At 42.1% G+C, this 17,817-nt stretch overlaps 1 protein-coding gene across 1 annotated transcript in view; it reads left to right on the plus strand.

Annotated features, from left to right (window-relative positions):
* The window catches only part of ABCB1 (ATP binding cassette subfamily B member 1), a 160,011-nt gene that overhangs the window by 32,386 nt on the left and 109,808 nt on the right, over window positions 1-17,817 (plus strand). Inside the window, exons 3-6 of the mRNA XM_074985502.1 lie at window positions 11,041-11,109; window positions 11,664-11,761; window positions 15,416-15,470; window positions 17,109-17,256. Of these exons, the coding sequence (XP_074841603.1) occupies window positions 11,041-11,109; window positions 11,664-11,761; window positions 15,416-15,470; window positions 17,109-17,256 (370 nt within the window). The remainder of the gene's footprint in view (window positions 1-11,040; window positions 11,110-11,663; window positions 11,762-15,415; window positions 15,471-17,108; window positions 17,257-17,817) is intronic.

The following is a 17,817-nucleotide window of genomic DNA, read 5'->3' on the forward strand; positions in this document are numbered from 1 at the left end:
CCTATTGTGGAGCACCCACGGGGACCACTCGAAGAAGAAAGGGAAGTTACTCACCTGTAATAACGATGGTTCTTCGAGATGTGTCCCCGTGGGTGCTCCACCACCCGCCCATCCTCCCCGCTTCAGATTTCTGTCTGGTGTTTTTCAGGAGCATCCGAGGCGGTTGGTCAAGGAACTGGCGGGGACCGGATCGTGCACGCAGCCGGGGGTGCGCAAGGGAGCGGTGCATGTCGGTGCATACGCGATCCAATAGAAACTGCTAGAAGAATTCCGATCTGCGGCACTGGGCGAGCCCGACACCTATTGTGGAGCACCCATGGGGACACATCTCGAAGAACCATCGTTACTACAGGTGAGTAACTTCTCTTTTCAGAGCAATAGTCAGTCCTCCTGTTCTAAAATGGTTTTGACAATCCCCATGAGCAAAGGACCTGGTGGTACTCCTTACTTGCCTGCATCCTCTAGAAGGACATGGATCCAAAGCGGAAGCTCTCTCTCAATATTTCCAGGGAGTATTACCATCTGAAACTCTAGCAGAGAAGATGAGGAGACAGTCAGGAAATCTACTGTGGTGACAGAAAAGAACTAATTCTGAACCTTTTGCACAGCTACAGCATTTTATGTCATGTTGTTCCAACGTTCTATATCGAACACCTTAGTTTACATAAAAAAGCAGTCAAGTAGCGCTTTAAAGACAAACAAGATAATTTATCAGGTGAGATTTCATGGGACAGACCCACTTCTTCAGCCCATAGCCATACCAGAACAGACTCAATATTTAAGGCATAGAGAACCAAAACAGTAATTAAAGTTGACAAATCAGAAAAAAAATTTATCAAGGTGAGCAAATCAGAGAGCAGAGGGGTGCGAGGGGGGTTGAGGAGTCAAGAATTAGATTAAGCCAAGTATGCCAAACAGGATCAAAACATCCTGATCCACAAACCACTTAGTCTACATTTTAATGGAGTGAGCCATTCTGTTAATGACCTAAGAGTCTGCGTTTTGTTGAAGAAAAATTTCCAGTCTGCTTTAAAAGAAAAGCTGCTGAACTCTCTTTCATATTCAAATTCGACACATTAACACGTGGTTTGAACCGGGATGCAAATTTTCTGGGACATTATAGGGGCTCTTTGGCATACTTGGCTTAATCTAATTCTTGACTCCCCTCCCTGCCCCTCTGCTCTCTGAGTCTGTTCTGGTATGGCTATGGTCTGAAGAAGTGGGTCTGTCCCATGAAAGCTCACCTAATAAATTATCTTGTTAGTCTTTAAAGTGCTACTTGACTGCTTTTTTGTTTTGATAGTATATAGACTAACACGACTCCTTCTTTATTACTTAGTTTAAATGGTTCTGTCTCCGCTACTCGGCTCAAGCAAATGTATTTAGAATTGAGTTGGTCTTCAGTTTTCTTAATGACTCTGCTATTCAATGAAATTGTTAGAAATGGCTATTTTAATTGGTATTCTGATATGGTCTGGGTGTAAGAGGTACATTTGGGTAGTCCAAATGGCCTATGAACCATGATTTGGGCATCCAAGTGTCCGTGACTCCTTACGTCACCCCAGGGAAGACAACACTGTCAGCAAATTTCCCATTGCCTTGTGGGTACATTTGTGAGATCCAAAGGCTATGGGAGTAAACCCAGACAGAAAATCTGGAGTGGAGACCCTAAGGCAGTTAGCAGGGGGGATTCGTCAAACCTGCTTTCTGGCATCTCCTTGCAGTCGCCTCGATTCCAAACTTACTGACTTCTCTCTTTCCTTTGGATTCAACTGGGGCAACCAAGAGGGGGATAGAGCCACTTCGGCAATGTACTTGCTCCAAACACTAGTGCAGACAATGCAGCATGTAAGAGGGTGCTGAATGGAGAGGACACTCCATCCTTGATGATAGTATGGGAACAACCTGGGAAGAGGCAGTTACGGGTTATAAGCCTTCCTCAGCTGGTGCAGAGGAGCACGCCATGGGTCACTTTCATTGGGAGGAACCATCACACTCCACTGGTCAGCTACTGCCTGCCTCAAGCCAGGCAGCCCCTTGTCAATAAGGGGTTGACCCACCACATCTGTCTTCTTCACTGGGTGCATGGGGATAGACCAAAAATTGAAAAGTAGATGTATATGAGGTACCTGCCAAAACTCAAAATAATAAATCAACTTGCCTCTGGCGTGGTAGCTGGAATGTGTGGACCATGTGTCTGTAACTTGAATCTGCCCATGATCTTACAAACACTGACTCAATATACAAAACAGCAATCATCGGTCAACAGTTACACAAACTGAATGTTGACATCACTGTTCTCCCAGAAACTGGGCTGGCAGGTGCTGGGTCAGTGAAAGAAACCAACTGCACTTTCTTCTGGAAGGGCTTGAGTTCAGAGGAACACCACTTCTATGGAGTTGGATTTGCTGTTTGGAACAATCTGCTGAAATCTATCAATATGCCCACAGCTGAATCAGAATGCATTATGTCCCTGAAGCTCTGCAACAAGTCAAGATATATCAACATCATCAGTGCTTATGTGCCCCCATTGGCATCATGCACTGAAGACAAGGACCACTTTTATTATAATCTTCAGAAAGTTATCAACTCCTTTCCAACTGGCGAACAACTGTACATCCTTGGTGACTTCCATGCAAGAGTTGGATGTGACCATCAGTCCTGGCCCATGTACCTCGGGCATCACAGTATTGGGGAAAATGAATGAAAATGGTCAAAGACTTCTTGAATTCAGCTCTCAGAATCAGTTCTGCATCACTAATACTTTCTTTAACTTGAAAGCCTGTCACAAGGTTTCATGGCACCACCTCAGATCTGCTCACTGGCATCAACTTGACCTTGTACTGGTATGTAGGAAACATCTCAATGCCATCAAAATTATATACACATATCACAGCACAGATTGTGACACTGATCACTCCTTGATCATCAGAGGAGTGAAAATCATCCTAAAGAAACTCTATATAACAAAGGAATGCAATAAGCCAAAAATCAATACCCAGAATACCAGAGATGTGCTGAAATGTTCTGTCTTCACAGATGATCTTACTTGCAAAATGGAACACAAACCTGACCAACAAACGGTTGATGAAACATGGTCCATGCTGAGAGATGCAATATATGAATGTGTCAAATCTGCCTCTGGAACATGTAAATTCTCTAACAAAGACTGGATCGATGAAAATGCTGACATTCTTAGGGCTCTTCTTAAAGAAAAACACAAGGCACCTCTGAAAAACATAAAGAGCCCAACTCAAAGTACAAGAGATCAACTTCAACACACAAGATCTGTTCTTCAGAGAGAATCCAGGTGGTGTGCGAACTAGTATTGGGCTGACCTATGTTCTAATATTCAAAAGGCATCTGATTTGGGTGACCTGTAAACCATCTATGATGGACTGAAGAAAGCACTCAGATCAAACATGACCAAAGTTGCCCAACTGAAGCATTTAAATGGACAGGTGATCATAGACAAAAAGCTGTAGATGTCCACATGGGTAGAACACTCCAAGTCTCTACTCTCACAATGGTACAATACAACCTGAACTTGACAGCTTCATCCCAACTCTTCCAGAAATGTCTGCACTAGATGCAGAGTCTACGGAGGAAGAACATTCTTAGGCTCTTGATGCTCTCTCCAGTGGAAAAGCACCAGGAAATGACAGAATTCCAGCTGAAGTCCTGAATGCAAACAAGGCTGTTTTCTTCCCCTTCCTCTATGATTTACTCCTAAAATGTTGGAAAGCAGGAGATGTCCCACATGACATGAAGGATGCAAACATCATCACTCTCTACAGAAACAAAAGCAACAAGGGTCACTGCAACAATTATAGAGGTGTCTTGTTATTGAGCATCACAGGCAGACCATTTGCCCATGTCATTCTCAAACGCCTGCCAAAACTTGCAGATCGAGTCTATCCAGAAACACAGTGTTGCTTCAGGGCTGGCAGGTCAACAATAGATATGATTTTCTCTCTTCGACAACTACAGGAAAATGCAGAGAACAAGGAAAGCTGTTATTCATAGCAATTGTGGACTTGAAGGCGTTTGACACACTCAGTAGGCCAGGATTATACAGAGTATTAACCAAGATTGGCTGTCCACTGACCTTACTCAAGCTGTTAACATCCTTTCACGAAAACATGAAAGCAACAGCGCAATATGATGGATATGCATCGGAACTGTTTGCAATGAGCACCAGAGTCAAAAAAGGGTGTGTTCTTGCCCTTACCTTCTGTGGCATACCTTCTCAGTTCTACTAAACTGCATGTTTCAAAACTCACGCAGTGATGTATTTCTCCACACAAGATTAGATAGCTTTCTCTACAACCTGGCAAGACTCAAGGCCAAAACTAAGGTCAAGAAAGCCCTCATTATGGACCTCCTCTTTGCAGATAATGCAGCTCTTATTGCTCAAAACGAAGACATGCTACAGTCACTGATGTATTCTCCATCCAGAGCCTGCAAGTTGTTTTCACGTGACATAAGCGTAAAGAAAACTGTTGTATTCACTCAAGGTATACCTCAGCAACCCAGCGTCATTCTGGATAACAGCCCATTAGATGTGGTTCAACAATTCTGTTACATTGGATCTACTGTTCCCACAAACCTATCCATGGATGAAGAACTGAACGTCAGAATTGGGAAGGCAGCTACTATTTTTGGCAGACTTATGAAATGAGCATGGAACAATCATAAGCTGACAGTGAAAACAAAGATACTAATCGATCAGAAGTGTATTGAATATCCTGCTATATAGTTTTGAGGCATGGACCACCTATTTGAACCAGGAGAAAAAACTGAACTGGTTTCAGCTTTGCTGCCTCCTCAGAATTATGAATATCCACTGGCAAGACGAAGTTTCAAATGCAGATGTCCTGTCAAGATCTGGCCTCAACAGCAGAAGACTACGGTGGCTTGGTCATGTGAGAAGAACGGGTGATGAACATCTTCCCAAAGAAATCCTCTTTGGTGAACTGTCATGTAGGCCGAGAACAACAGGAAAACCAAAGCTAAGATTCAAGGATACATACAAAAATGCCATGAAAAAATTCAACATTGATCCAAAATCCTGGGAATCTACATTATCAGATCAAAATACCTGGCAACGACAGTTACAACAGGGCACATCATCCTTCAATAGTATATGTGCAAGCCACACAAAAGAACTTAGTCTTAGAAGGAAAAACTCTCAGACTCAAGAATTTGGAAGTAGACTGACATGCGGTTGTTGCAATTGACTGAGCAAATCTAATATTAGATGGATAAGCCATGAGAGAAGCTGCAGACTCAAACACTGCCCATAGATCCTCACCGCTGCTGTTAACCACCATTTCTCAAGACAAAAAGGGGCCATAATGATATATTCTTATTGATATATATTTTCCTAATGTATTATAGTGAAAAAGGAAAAAGAAAGCATTACAAAGAAATAATAGAATGCTGTGAAAAACTTTTTAATTTATTTTAATCCAGATAATCTGGATTAAACAGAATATTCAAATTTTGAAACAAATCTACATGCTCTAGGCATGAGCAAATTAATTGTAGGAATTTTAAGGCAACCATAAATCATAATATTCAGCTGTTTGAAATGGGTTGAACCGTATAGGAACTATCCCAATCTCAAGCCAAGTTGAGATCAATGGAAAGTCTCCCATTTACTTTAGTAGGATTTGAATCTAGCTTTAAAGACCCTATGTAGCAAAGCACTTAAGCACATAATTTTAAGTATATAAGTAGTCCCATTGACTTCAGTAGCTCCTGTGTTCAACCCAAAACTGACTTTTTATCGGATTGTATTTGTTACATATACTGAGTTTTAATTTTTGTTTGGTTGTTAGAAGAAAAACTATCCAGCCTAAATTAATTTTCGCACAGAGGATTTTTATTTCAAAATATTTTGAAAGTTTGGGCTTTTGTGCTTAAAACAGAGATGTCATGACCCCAGATATCATATATGTTAAATAATTTGCCCTCTGAACAGACTGTAATTACAAGTTTATGTAACTGAGTTGACATTTTACACAGAAGAAAGATCAGATCAGTTCATCTGTTTTCATTGTAACCCCTCCCAGCTGTGTGTAAATTAACTTAGGTAAAGGTCACATGCATTCAGAGTCACCTGGCAGGTTATCAAAATCACGTGTTATAACTACTTACATAAATCCATATTTAAAGAAAAAAAACTCTTCAAGGTCAAAAGCACATACAATTGATATATTCTGGAGAAAAAAACTCTGTTGGGTTAATATGGCTGCCCTCTGCATGGCTCCTGAGCTTGCTCGTTCACAGTCAGCAGGCTCACCTGACCCATTGGGTGCTGCTGGAGCTAGGCAATCCCCTTGTCAAGGGGGAGGGAAGGGAGCCCTCAGCTTCAGCCATCACTGCTGCAGTGGGTCCAGGCAATTCCTCTGTCAAGGGGGGAGGGAAGGGATGCCAGTGGGGCTACATAATCCCCCTATCAAGATTACTGTCTCCTCCAGGGGATAAAATGCTACTCATGAAATTCAAGATTTGTGAGCGTTCTCAACACCGAACCCTTGTGAATGTTGAGACTCTATTGTACTTGGTCCATCCCTTCCTCTGAAGCATCAGAAATTGGCCAGAGCTGCGATCGAGACATGGGTTGGGATGGACCTATGCTCCTTGCAGGTTTGGTCATATGTCTTTTCCTCCCCCACAAGGTTAAGGTTCATTCCCCTGTCCCAACCCCTGTGCAGGGTGGGCATGCAAATCTCGCTCCCTTACTCCTTTTGTTATTTTTACTTCTTGTTTTCCTGCTGCAACTGTGTGAAGCCAGCAGACCCTGTTAGAAATGAGGAAAAGCACCTCAGTACGCAACCTGAGGTAGGGGAGGAAGGGAAACAGCTGTTTCAGCATAAAAAAAGCAACTGCGATCAAGTAAGGGGAGCCAGCTGATTTCACTTTGGGGCTGCTAGTGGAGCTTTTGAAAGCTGTCCCAGTCAGGGAAGCCAGGGTGGGGAGAATGAGAGCAGAAGGCATGAGACATTCAAGCAGTTGAGAGGGAGATAAGGAGACTGAGGAAAGTGTTTGCAAAAGACAGATGAGGAGGGAAGAGTGCTTGGGCTCCCTTGCCCGGATGAGGCTGAAAGCGCTGGCCATAGCTCGGGGAAGGGAAGAGACTGACCAACCCACCCAGAACGACAGAGGTGCAGCCTAAACCCTCCAGAGGGAGAGGTATGGGATCCAGGCAGGACATGGGGGTGGGGAAACACAGTATACAAATTGTCATACATTAGAATTATCAAAAAAAAATACATCTTTGTGCATTTATACAAATTCCGTAAACACTCCCACTCTTCCCACATTGCAGTGGGTTGGGCCGGTTTTGAAAGACAGCACTGCCTTTTTATGTGAAACTTGGAACATGCTACTCTGCACTGTCTCTGAGGCTCCGATTCAGTCTTCCTCTTCTCCCCCCCATCCCCTGTGAAACCCCCTTTCTTGCCATGTCCCTCCTCTCACACACACACACACACAACATCACACACTTAGTGTTGCCTGGCATCTGTTTTTAAACAAAACACCCCAATCAAAAAGGGTCCCCAGAGGCCCTGGTTGGCACCAGTGACAAGGAGGTTAAAAGTCTGGTCAGCAGTGCAGCTGGGATCAGGGGCTAAGGCAGGCTCCCTACCTGCCCTGGCTCCATGCTCCTCTTGGAAGCAGCCACCCGGTCCCTGCATCTCCTAGGCACTGGGCAACCAGCTCTGTGCACTGCTTCTGCTGGCTCTTGACAGCTCCTGTTGGCAGGAACCGCAGCAGGAGGCGGCTCCTGCAGTGCATGGGCAGCATGCGTAACCTCACTGGCCATCCATGTGCCTAGAGGATCCAGGAGCCACAGTGAGTGCTGAGAGGACCCAGTGCCCTGCCTCAGCGCAGATCCCGCCCCCTGCATCCCAACCCCCTTGCACATAGCCCCACTCCACAGCCCCCAGCCAGCTAGAACCTGTCCCCTGCCCCCACTCACCAGCCTCCTAACCCTACCTGGAGCCCTCTCCTGCACCCTCATTTGTGGCTGCACTGAGCCCACACCCCAGCATAGAATCCATACTCCCTCTCAGAACACCCACTGCCCCAGCTCAGTGAAAATGAGTGTGGGTGGGGAAAAGTGAGTGATGGAGAATAAAGTGAGCGGGGGAAGGGTCCTGTCTTGGATGAAGCTTTGGAGAATAGTTTCACACCATTAGAAAGTAGGCAACCTTACCTCCTACCTCAAATGGAGAGGAAGACGATGGGGTGTGTGGGAGGGATTGAGGGAAAGGGGAGCAGAGGAGAGGAAGGATACGGCAGGCAGTGTGAGCTTTGGAACGAAGAGGGGAAGGAGAGGAGGCAAAAGGTGAATGAATGGTGGGGGAGCTGAGTGGGGATGGGGCCAAGCAAAGATATATGGGGACTTGAGGCAGAGCTGAGTTGGGATGTGGATAGAGCCATAGGCAGAAGAGGTGGGTTAGGAAAGTATCCTCCAGGAGAGGAAGCTTTACCAGCTGCCCATGTGTAGGAGTGGTAAACTAGGAACTGCCTCTTTTTCGTTTTGGTTTCTTCTGTTGTCAGACACGCGGGACTTTGTACCTTCTTTGTAAATAAGCAAAATTTTGTCAAAAAAGTACCAGACTACATCAATTTCTACTTCTGACAAGAACAATCCGCAGGCCCTCAAACAACAAATAGTTGCTCAGAAAAGGGGTGTTTGAAAAAGGATCCAGTTTTTTTTGGAGACTGGGAGCTGGGTTTCGTGTTGAAACAAGTTGGAAGACAGAATGAATGTGCTAGCAGAAATTAGATATGACTATGATATGGCTTTAAAACAAGACCTGAAACAGAAGCTGCCAGGCATCTGGAGGATTCACAGAAAAGTCATAGAGTTGCCTTGAAGGGACAGGTCATGGGGTTGTGGGCTGTGCTGAAATGATACAATCTAGTTTTTAGGCCTTCTTTTCACATAACTTGTATGGATTTAATTAAATTGGTTTAAAAACTGATTTAGTTAAATCATACAATCACCACTCTTATTTTAGTTAAAAGTGACATGCTGATTTAGCTTAAATTGAGTCCTTCGGTCATGCTATCACAATTAGTATATCACTTGTGTGTGCATATTTGGCTTCCTTGCATTGGCATTGCAGGTACCAATAAAAAGTGATTGTGTCAATGCAAAATCTGGTGCATCATGAGTGTGCCTCCCTATGTCATATAAGCCACCTTCCAGCTTTTGGGAAAATTTTCATAGTGCATTGTGAAGTGCATGAGCTGCACACTGGGGGTTGGAAGCAAGTGGTCAGATTTCCACTAGCCAACTTTCTCCAACCTTTTGTTGTACTGCTGCTCTTCTTTCTGCAAGTAAAGTAAGAAAAGTTGATAACTTTTTAAAAAAGTGACAATTATGAGAAATGGCTGGCACTAAGGAATGGAGACAGTTGCATAATGAATACTTGACTCTCGTCCCGGTTGGTCACCCCCACATAACTAATTTCCAGCCCTCAATTTCTTATGAAAATTTCCCAGAAGGCATTGCTCAGATCGCAGACAAATGGCACTTGGGGATAACTACCCATTGTGCACTGCACTGCACATGGACACAGCTACTCATGATTAATGCGTGCAGCAATGATGCAAGTAGCCAAGTATGCACATGCACAAGCTATATGCTAACAATAATTTATGTCAAACAAAATATGTAGTGTAGATATGGTCTTAGATTTTATTCTGAAAGAGCTAATTCAATGGGGTATGCTGTCTTTCCAAGCTATAAAATGAGACCCTTGAAAGTATAGATTTTAAACCTAAATCATTTTATTAGGATTTCTTTTTAATGCTTGAGTAAATACATAGTACTCATTAATTGTTGGAAACCGCAAGGTAAATACTTCCCTCTGAAAAAGCACTTTCATGGTTGGAGACTAGAGAGCTACGTATTTCCCAAGGAGTCTTAGAGCTGTTGAAGTAGCAAGTCAAACCCTGAAATGAAAGCAGGCAGGATGCTATGATCCTAGCTTTGAGATGAGCAAATTGAAAGAGACAAAATATATTGTGAGTTAAACTAGGTTATGTGATTTAGTTGTGTGATCCAGTGTCTCACAAAATATCTTACTAGGCTTCCTGATTTGGACTAGGCTGTGCTTTGTTGTTGTGTGAGTACTCAAGTCAGGGGCATATATCGCTCCTTAGTGCAAAAGAGCTGTGCTTTCTGGTGAAGAAGGGCGCTAAGCCTGTCTCTGCTACGTACCATGGTTCAGGCTGTTATAGGGGGTTCACTCTCATTAAGGAGAAATGTCTTCTAGAGCATCTCTTGGTAGTAGTTCCTCAAGTTACACAAGGGTTCCATTCCCACACACCGGCGCGTAAGTCAGGGGTGACTTTGTTTTTCCCTGTCGGAATGCACTTTCTGCAGTCAGGGAAGCAGCAGGAGCACCTGGAGCAAATTTTGAAATGTAAGTCCTGGGGTTGGGGGGGTAGTTGGGGAGGGTTAAGCCTGGCGGTGGGTTGGGGCTGTGGGAGCGAGGCAGGAAGTTTAAGTCTGGGATGGGTTTTGGCTGCAGGGGAGCTGGAGCCGCATGGCCCTGCGGGGTGTTGAGTTGGAGCCACACATGTGGGGGTGGTGAGCTGGAGCAATGCGTGGAGAGGGTTGAACTGGAGCCAGAGGGGGGAGCGGGATTTTGAGTTGCACTTAACTCACATTAATGCATATTCTACAATGCTCTTAACTCAGTGGGGAAGGCAGTCCTGAGAGTTAACAGGCTAATAAAATCCTTAAACAGCAGGGCTTGTGGTGGGATATTAGGGGACTTTTTAGGCTGTTTACATGAATGACACTAACCCAGCAGTTCATTCAAGACTTTGTTAAACATTCTTGTTTAGATGGGCAGGGTTATGAGCATGTGCACATTTACCATGCCCTTTAGACCTTACCTGCTACCGTGAGGTTAAAGCTGGCAAACATCAGCTTGTAAAAGCTTTTTCATCATTACAGTTTAACAGAGGATGGGTTAAGTGAAGCCCATTGCATGTCCCTTACCACAGTGGACTCATCAATTGCTTCATAGCCTTCCAAAAAGTGAGAAAAAAGGGGAACTAAGAACAATTCTCAAGGTAAGTAAGTTACATTTATATTTATTCCAGAGATAGTTAACAAAAATCAATATGCACAGAAAGAAAATCCAAAGTTTTGCAGGATCCTTTTAATAAACATGTCATATAGAAATTTTATAACTATGACAAAAATTACAGAAAAACAATTGCTTTGAAATGAAAGACTCAGACGGATCATGCAGATACAAATAGATGTGTGTATATACATAAGCAAATCTATTGGTTTTCGTTGAGAGTTCTCCTGAAAAACTGAAGGCAGAATATGATCCTGCTTTCAAATAAAATGTAGCTATTTATCTTCATCTTAAAAGCTGTATGTTCTCTCAGTTAAGTGCTGGCTTATAATGACATTTTTCTGGGGTGCTTCATTTCCTGAATAGGTTAATATAGGTTCAGAAGATACAAAAAGCTTAAAAACTGAAGGCAGACTATGATGTTGATTTTCAAATAAAATGCCATCACCATATTCACCTTTAACTTAATAGCTGTATGTTTTCTCAATTACATGCTGATTGATAGATACAATTTTCTGAGATGTTTCATTTCCTAAATAGATTAAAATGGAGTCTAAAAATGAAAGAACATTTTATGCAAATGGAAGAGCTGATAATGCTGCTATACCAGGCCAGGATTGTGAATCAGAAGGCAAATGGTAAATATTTTAAAATCTTTAAATATGTAGGTTCAGATTTTACCTTGAGCTAAATTTTACATTCTTTTGAAATCTATTATTTTTCAAATATAAACAAACTTTGAAGTCACTTATTTGGCTTCTGTTGAATTCTGGAGCAGTTGGATGGAGACAGACAATTTTGTCAACTTGCTCCTTATTTTTTCCTCATAGGGGAGTGACAATTCTATCCATTATACTTCACTAAAATGCATGTCATGATCATGAGGGTTAGCCAGCAGCCTGGGAGTAAAAGGCTTAACCTCCTTAGCCAGGTGGGGTTGGCCTAGAGGAATGTACGTAAGAATTTCAAACTGCATTGTGAAGTGCATGAGCAGCACACTGGGGGTTGAAAGCAAGTGGTCAAATTTCTGCTAGTCAACTTTCTCCAACCTTTTGTTGTACTGCTGCTCTTCTTTCTGCAAGTAAAACGAAGAAAAGTTGATAACGTTATCCTGCTATTTTGAGGTTGGGCTAGGCTTTGTCTCTAAGTTTCATGCTTCTATCAGAGATGGTGACAGTGAAAGTGCAACATGGGTTTGTGGAACTTAAAAAGTGACAATTATGAGAAATGGCTGGCACTAAGGAATGGAGACAGTTGCATAATGAATACTTGACTCTTGTCCCAGTTGGTCACCCCCACATAACTAATTTCCAGCCCTCAATTTCTTATGAAAATTTCCCAGAGGGCATTGCTCAGATCACAGACAAATGGCACTTGGGGATAACTACCCATTGTGCACTGCACTGCACATGGACACAACTACTCATGATTAATGCGTGCAGCAATGATGCAAGTAGCCAAGTATGCACATGCACAAGCTATATGCTAACAATAATTTATGTCAAACAAAATATGTAGTGTAGATATGGTCTTAGATTTTATTCTGAAAGAGCTAATTCAATGGGGTATGCTGTCTTTCCAAGCTATAAAATGAGACCTTTGAAAGTATAGATTTTAAACCTAAATCATTTTATTAGGATTTCTTTTTAATGCTTGAGTAAATACATAGTACTCATTAATTGTTGGAAACCGCAAGGTAAATACTTCCCTCTGAAAAAGCACTTTCATGGTTGGAGACTAGAGAGCTACGTATTTCCCAAGTAGTCTTAGAGCTGTTGATGTAGCAAATCAAACCCTGAAATGAAATCAGCCAGGATACTATGATCCTAGCTTTGAGATGAGCAAATTGAAAGAGACAAAATATATTGTGAGTTAAACTAGGTTATGTGACTTAGTTGTGTGATCCAGTGTCTCACAAAATATCTTACTAGGCTTCCTGATTTGGACTAGGCTGTGCTTTGTTGTTGTGTGAGTACTCAAGTCAGGGGCATATATCGCTCCTTAGTGCAAAAGAGCTGTGCTTTCTGGTGAAGAAGGGCGCTAAGCCTGTCTCTGCTACGTACCATGGTTCAGGCTGTTATAGGGGGTTCACTCTCATTAAGGAGAAATGTCTTCTAGAGCATCTCTTGGTAGTAGTTCCTCGAGTTACACAAGGGTTCCATTCCCACACACCGGCGCGTAAGTCGGGGGTGACTTTTTTTCCCCCTGTCGGAATGCACTTTCTGCAGTCAGGGAAGCAGCAGGAGCACCTGGAGCTCCTTTTGAAATGTAAGTCCTGGGGTTGGTGGGGGGTAGTTGGGGAGGGTTAAGGCTGTGGGAGCGAGGCAGGAAGTTTAAGTCTGGGATGGGTTTTGGCTGCAGGGGAGCTGGAGCCGCATGGCCCTGCGGGGTGTTGAGTTGGAGCCACACGTGGGGGTGGTGAGCTGGAGCAATGCGTGGAGAGGGTTGAACTGGGCCCAGAGGGGTGATGCACCAGTGTACAAAAAACGAACTCTGGAAGATTGATCACCACTGTGTCGTTATTCTGGTAAGTATAGACAAGCAATGCAGCACTGGAAGGATTTTTAACATCACCCTATTAAATCCACTGCTCCGAGATGAGATAGTTAGGACAATAGAAATTCTTCTGTCTACTTACAAGTGTCCAGGGGCTTTGGTCACCTTAATTATACCATATCAGATGTGAAATTTTTTGCAACCCTGCGTGGTGACGTTAAGCCAACTAAACTTCTTAGTACTTACCAGGCCTCGGGAATATAAAGCTGTATAGTGCTGGAACTATGTCAGATTTTCAGCTGGATATTAATTAGATCTCAATACTCAGTGACTGTATCCATTTTATAATTTTAGAAGTATTAAAGGGAAGAGATGGTGAAGTCTTAGTTGAGGTATATGCCTACCACCTGTTGCTAGAGTTCATGAGCTGTGGGGTACTGCTTGATTGGCAACTGCTGTTAGATGATCATTCTTGTTGAGTTTAGCTTTATTTTATTTACTTCTGGATGACTAGCTAGGAAGTTGCAGATTTTTATTTTGAACGTGAACTTTGTTACCCTGATTCATGAGGGTATTATGTCACTATAACACCATAATAAAACCTTATCTACACGAAGGAATCTAAAAATCAATTTCCTGCTGGCACGACTGTTGGTACATCTGCACAACAGTGGGAATGTTGCCGTAGACATAGCTTTAGAAGCTTCTGACATGTTAACCACTGTGTCAGTACTTCGTTCACAGATATGGTTGCGTGACTGGGACTAAGTCTGGATTTCTCCCTTTACATTACACATATACAGCTGGCATTTCTGGGGTGAATGACCAGAATTATGACCCATAAGAATCAGTCTGTGTTGTAATAATGTTAAAAGTGGGGAAAAAAACAAAAAACCCCCTCTATATAAATCATAGAAACCTGAATGCAAAGTCTAAGATTGGAAGAGCTCTTGAGAGGAAAACTTCCCTGCAAATTGTGCATGTTTTTTCTGTGTTTGTGTCCATATACTTTTCCATCGAGTTGTACTAGATATGTCACCATTTCAACAGATTACACTTTGCCCCTCCATTTTTCCCCCTTTAGTCTTCTCCTTCCCTTGGGAACAGATTCTGCTCAACACCTTGCTTCCTTGGAAACCAGAGCTCAGGTCCTCCAAGCTAATCTATGAATGAGGACCCTTACACCAACACAGTCACACTAAAATGAATGGGGCTCCACACAAGCATGAAGTTCCTATTGTATGTACCAGTTTATGGATTAGAGCTTAACCTCTTTTTTGATCTCTGAAACACTCTGACCTTTGGGTAGTGTAATCAGATGTCCCAATTTTATAGGGACTATCCAGATATTTGGAGCTTTTTTTATATTGGCATCTATTACCTCTCACTCCCTGTCTTGATTTTTCACACTTGCTATCTGGTCACCTTACCTTTAGTCAACTTGGTGTGTCCATAATCTACATATTTGGCAAAAGCAGGGATTCAGTAAAATGTCAAACTATATAGACTAGCCAATATATTTCAAAAGATTACCATGAGCGACAATTAGTGAGCTTCTGTTATTTAGCAGAATGACCAAAAATGTTAACTTCCTTTCAAATGAACTATTACAGAAGTCCCATATCAATGATCTTTAACACACTTAAAAATTTCTTAAATACATTGCAGACAAAATTTTTACCTCTTACATTCTTGTTTAATTTTGTTTAGATTTAAGTGTATAACTAATTTATATGTTAGAATTGCAGTGAAATATTTTTCTTTTGCAATACACTAAAACAATCATTCATATTCAGCAACGAGAATGTGAAGAAGACAAAGAAACATAATGTGGTCAGCCCATTAACAATGGTAAGATATATCCTATGTATATATTCAAATTTAATAACATACTTTAAATACATTTTTTAACTTTTCTACTCTTATTAGTAAGAGCTTGTCCATATTTTTTGCATACGTGCATGGACATAGCTTATACCAGCAAAACTGCTTTCTTCTGTATAGCTTATTCCATATATCTGCCTCTCTCTCCCTCTCCTTCAGCTAAAATTAAGTTAATCTAAAGAGGAAATATTCTGTACAGTAGATACTATTTAATATTATTCTAGCTGCACAAAACCCCACTAGACATGTTGTTGTTCATTTTAATTGGATTATTTATACTAATATACATATTATGTTAATGAAGCTCCAGCTCAAAGTGCTGAAAGAACAATCATTCTGTTTACTTTGTTTCACCAGTTTTATGCTAGTACAATTCTAGTGATTCCAGTGTTGTTATTAAGTGGAGGGGTATGGAGAATCAGACTTAATGCTCTCATTAAATGTAGGGTCTGATCCAAAGTCAAGTGAGTATCTCATGAGGACTTCACTTGGTAAAACTAGTCAGGTATGGTCTATGTATAGCAGTATAAAAAACTTTCATTATGTTGATTTGGAAACTGGTGCAACCCTCTAGTATGGCCACACTTAAACAGTGTAAATTCAGATTGTATTCACTGCCACGAAAAATGCGCCATGGGCTGTAAGAGCTGATCTCCTACCATGAAATCTGGTCTTTTGTATGCTTTTAGCTTAAAGTATACAGATTTCATAGGGGAGACCGGTGTTTCACAAAGTGGGCCGGGGGAGCTGAGCCAAAAAGGGGTTGTGGAGTGTTACAAGGTTGTTTTAGAGGGACATCATTGTACAGCTCACCTTGCTACTTTGGTGCCCTCAAAGCTGCGTAGCTGGAGAGCAGCAACTGCTGGTGGTCACCCAGCTCTGAAGGCAGCATCCCATCAGCAGCAGCAGAAAAGCAATGATGGCAATATCATACCCTGCCACCCTTATTTTTGTGCTGCTGCCTTCAGAGCTGGGTAGCCGGAAAGTGTTGGCTGCTGAATGAAAGCCTAGCACAGAAGCAAAGGGGTAATGCCATACCATGCCAGCCTTTCTTGTGCAGTGCTGCTGGCAGTGGCTCTGCCTTCAACTATGGGAACCCAGCCAGCAGCTGTCACTCTCCTGCTACATAGCTCTGGAGGCACTGCCGCCACCAGCAGCAGTGCAGAAATAACAGTAACAGTACCGCATCCGCTCCCCCATCTGCAATAATTTTGTGACCTCCCCACAACTCCTTTTTGGGTCAGGACCCCTACAATTCCAACACCTTGAAATTTCAGATTTAAATAGATGAAATAATCAGATTTATGATTTTTAAAATCCTGTGAATGTGACATTGACCAAAAAGGACTGTGAACTTGGTAAGGGTCTACGTATAAAGGTGCTTATATCAGTATATCTTCGTTCTATAAATTTAAATTATATTTGTAAATGAAAATTTTAATTGGGTAGAGTGGAATAATATAAAAACTGCGTATACAAACTTTAAGTTTTTCTGTTTGTTGTTGTTATCTTAATCGTGCATCCCTAAAGTTGTTAGCCCTTTTTAAGGCATGACAGAGTAATTTGAAGCAGTGAATTTTCACCTGAAGGGGTTTCTGTTTTCAGTTTCGCTACTCTGATTGGTTGGATAAGTTACTTATGGTGCTAGGAAGTGCCATGGCAATCCTTCATGGCTCAGCTCTCCCACTCATGATGATAATCTTTGGAGATATGACAGACAGCTTCGTTGGTTCAGCAAATATATCTTATGTTGGTAAGAAATGGCCTAGTTTTTAACTGGTGATGTTAGAATACTGCTTGCATGGAGAGAACAATTGTCTACCTTATAATGAAAACCAGACGGAACGGCAGCTTATTCTCTAGATAATGACTCCAGTGGAGTCAGCTTGCTCCTACTGGCTGAGCTGAATTAATCTGTGGTCCATTTATTACAGAGAAAATATACCAGAGGTTAATTTTGTCTCCTGTTTCCATGTCTTCTTTAAACATTAAAAACAGCCATTAACTGCTATACCGATTTCTGCAGAGCTGTACTTCAATCTATTCTCCTCCTGCTAGCTCTTCCCCCACCCACCTTAAATCTTCTGAATTTACTTTGAATCCCTTTTCAATGTTTCTGGAAATCTTCACTTATTTCATCTACCGTTCAACAAATGGTGGCTGGACGGCTGACTTTACACACACTTAGAATTTCCTAAATTTATCCAAAGGCTTACATGATCTCTCTCATTATTTGTTCATAACTGTTCTGCTCCTTATCAGACAGACAGTTAAGGCACAGAGCTGAATTCTCTCACGCAGAAGAGTAGGAGGT

This window comes from Carettochelys insculpta, chromosome 2 (assembly GCF_033958435.1).
Source record: "Carettochelys insculpta isolate YL-2023 chromosome 2, ASM3395843v1, whole genome shotgun sequence".
Lineage (NCBI taxonomy): Eukaryota > Metazoa > Chordata > Testudines > Carettochelyidae > Carettochelys > Carettochelys insculpta.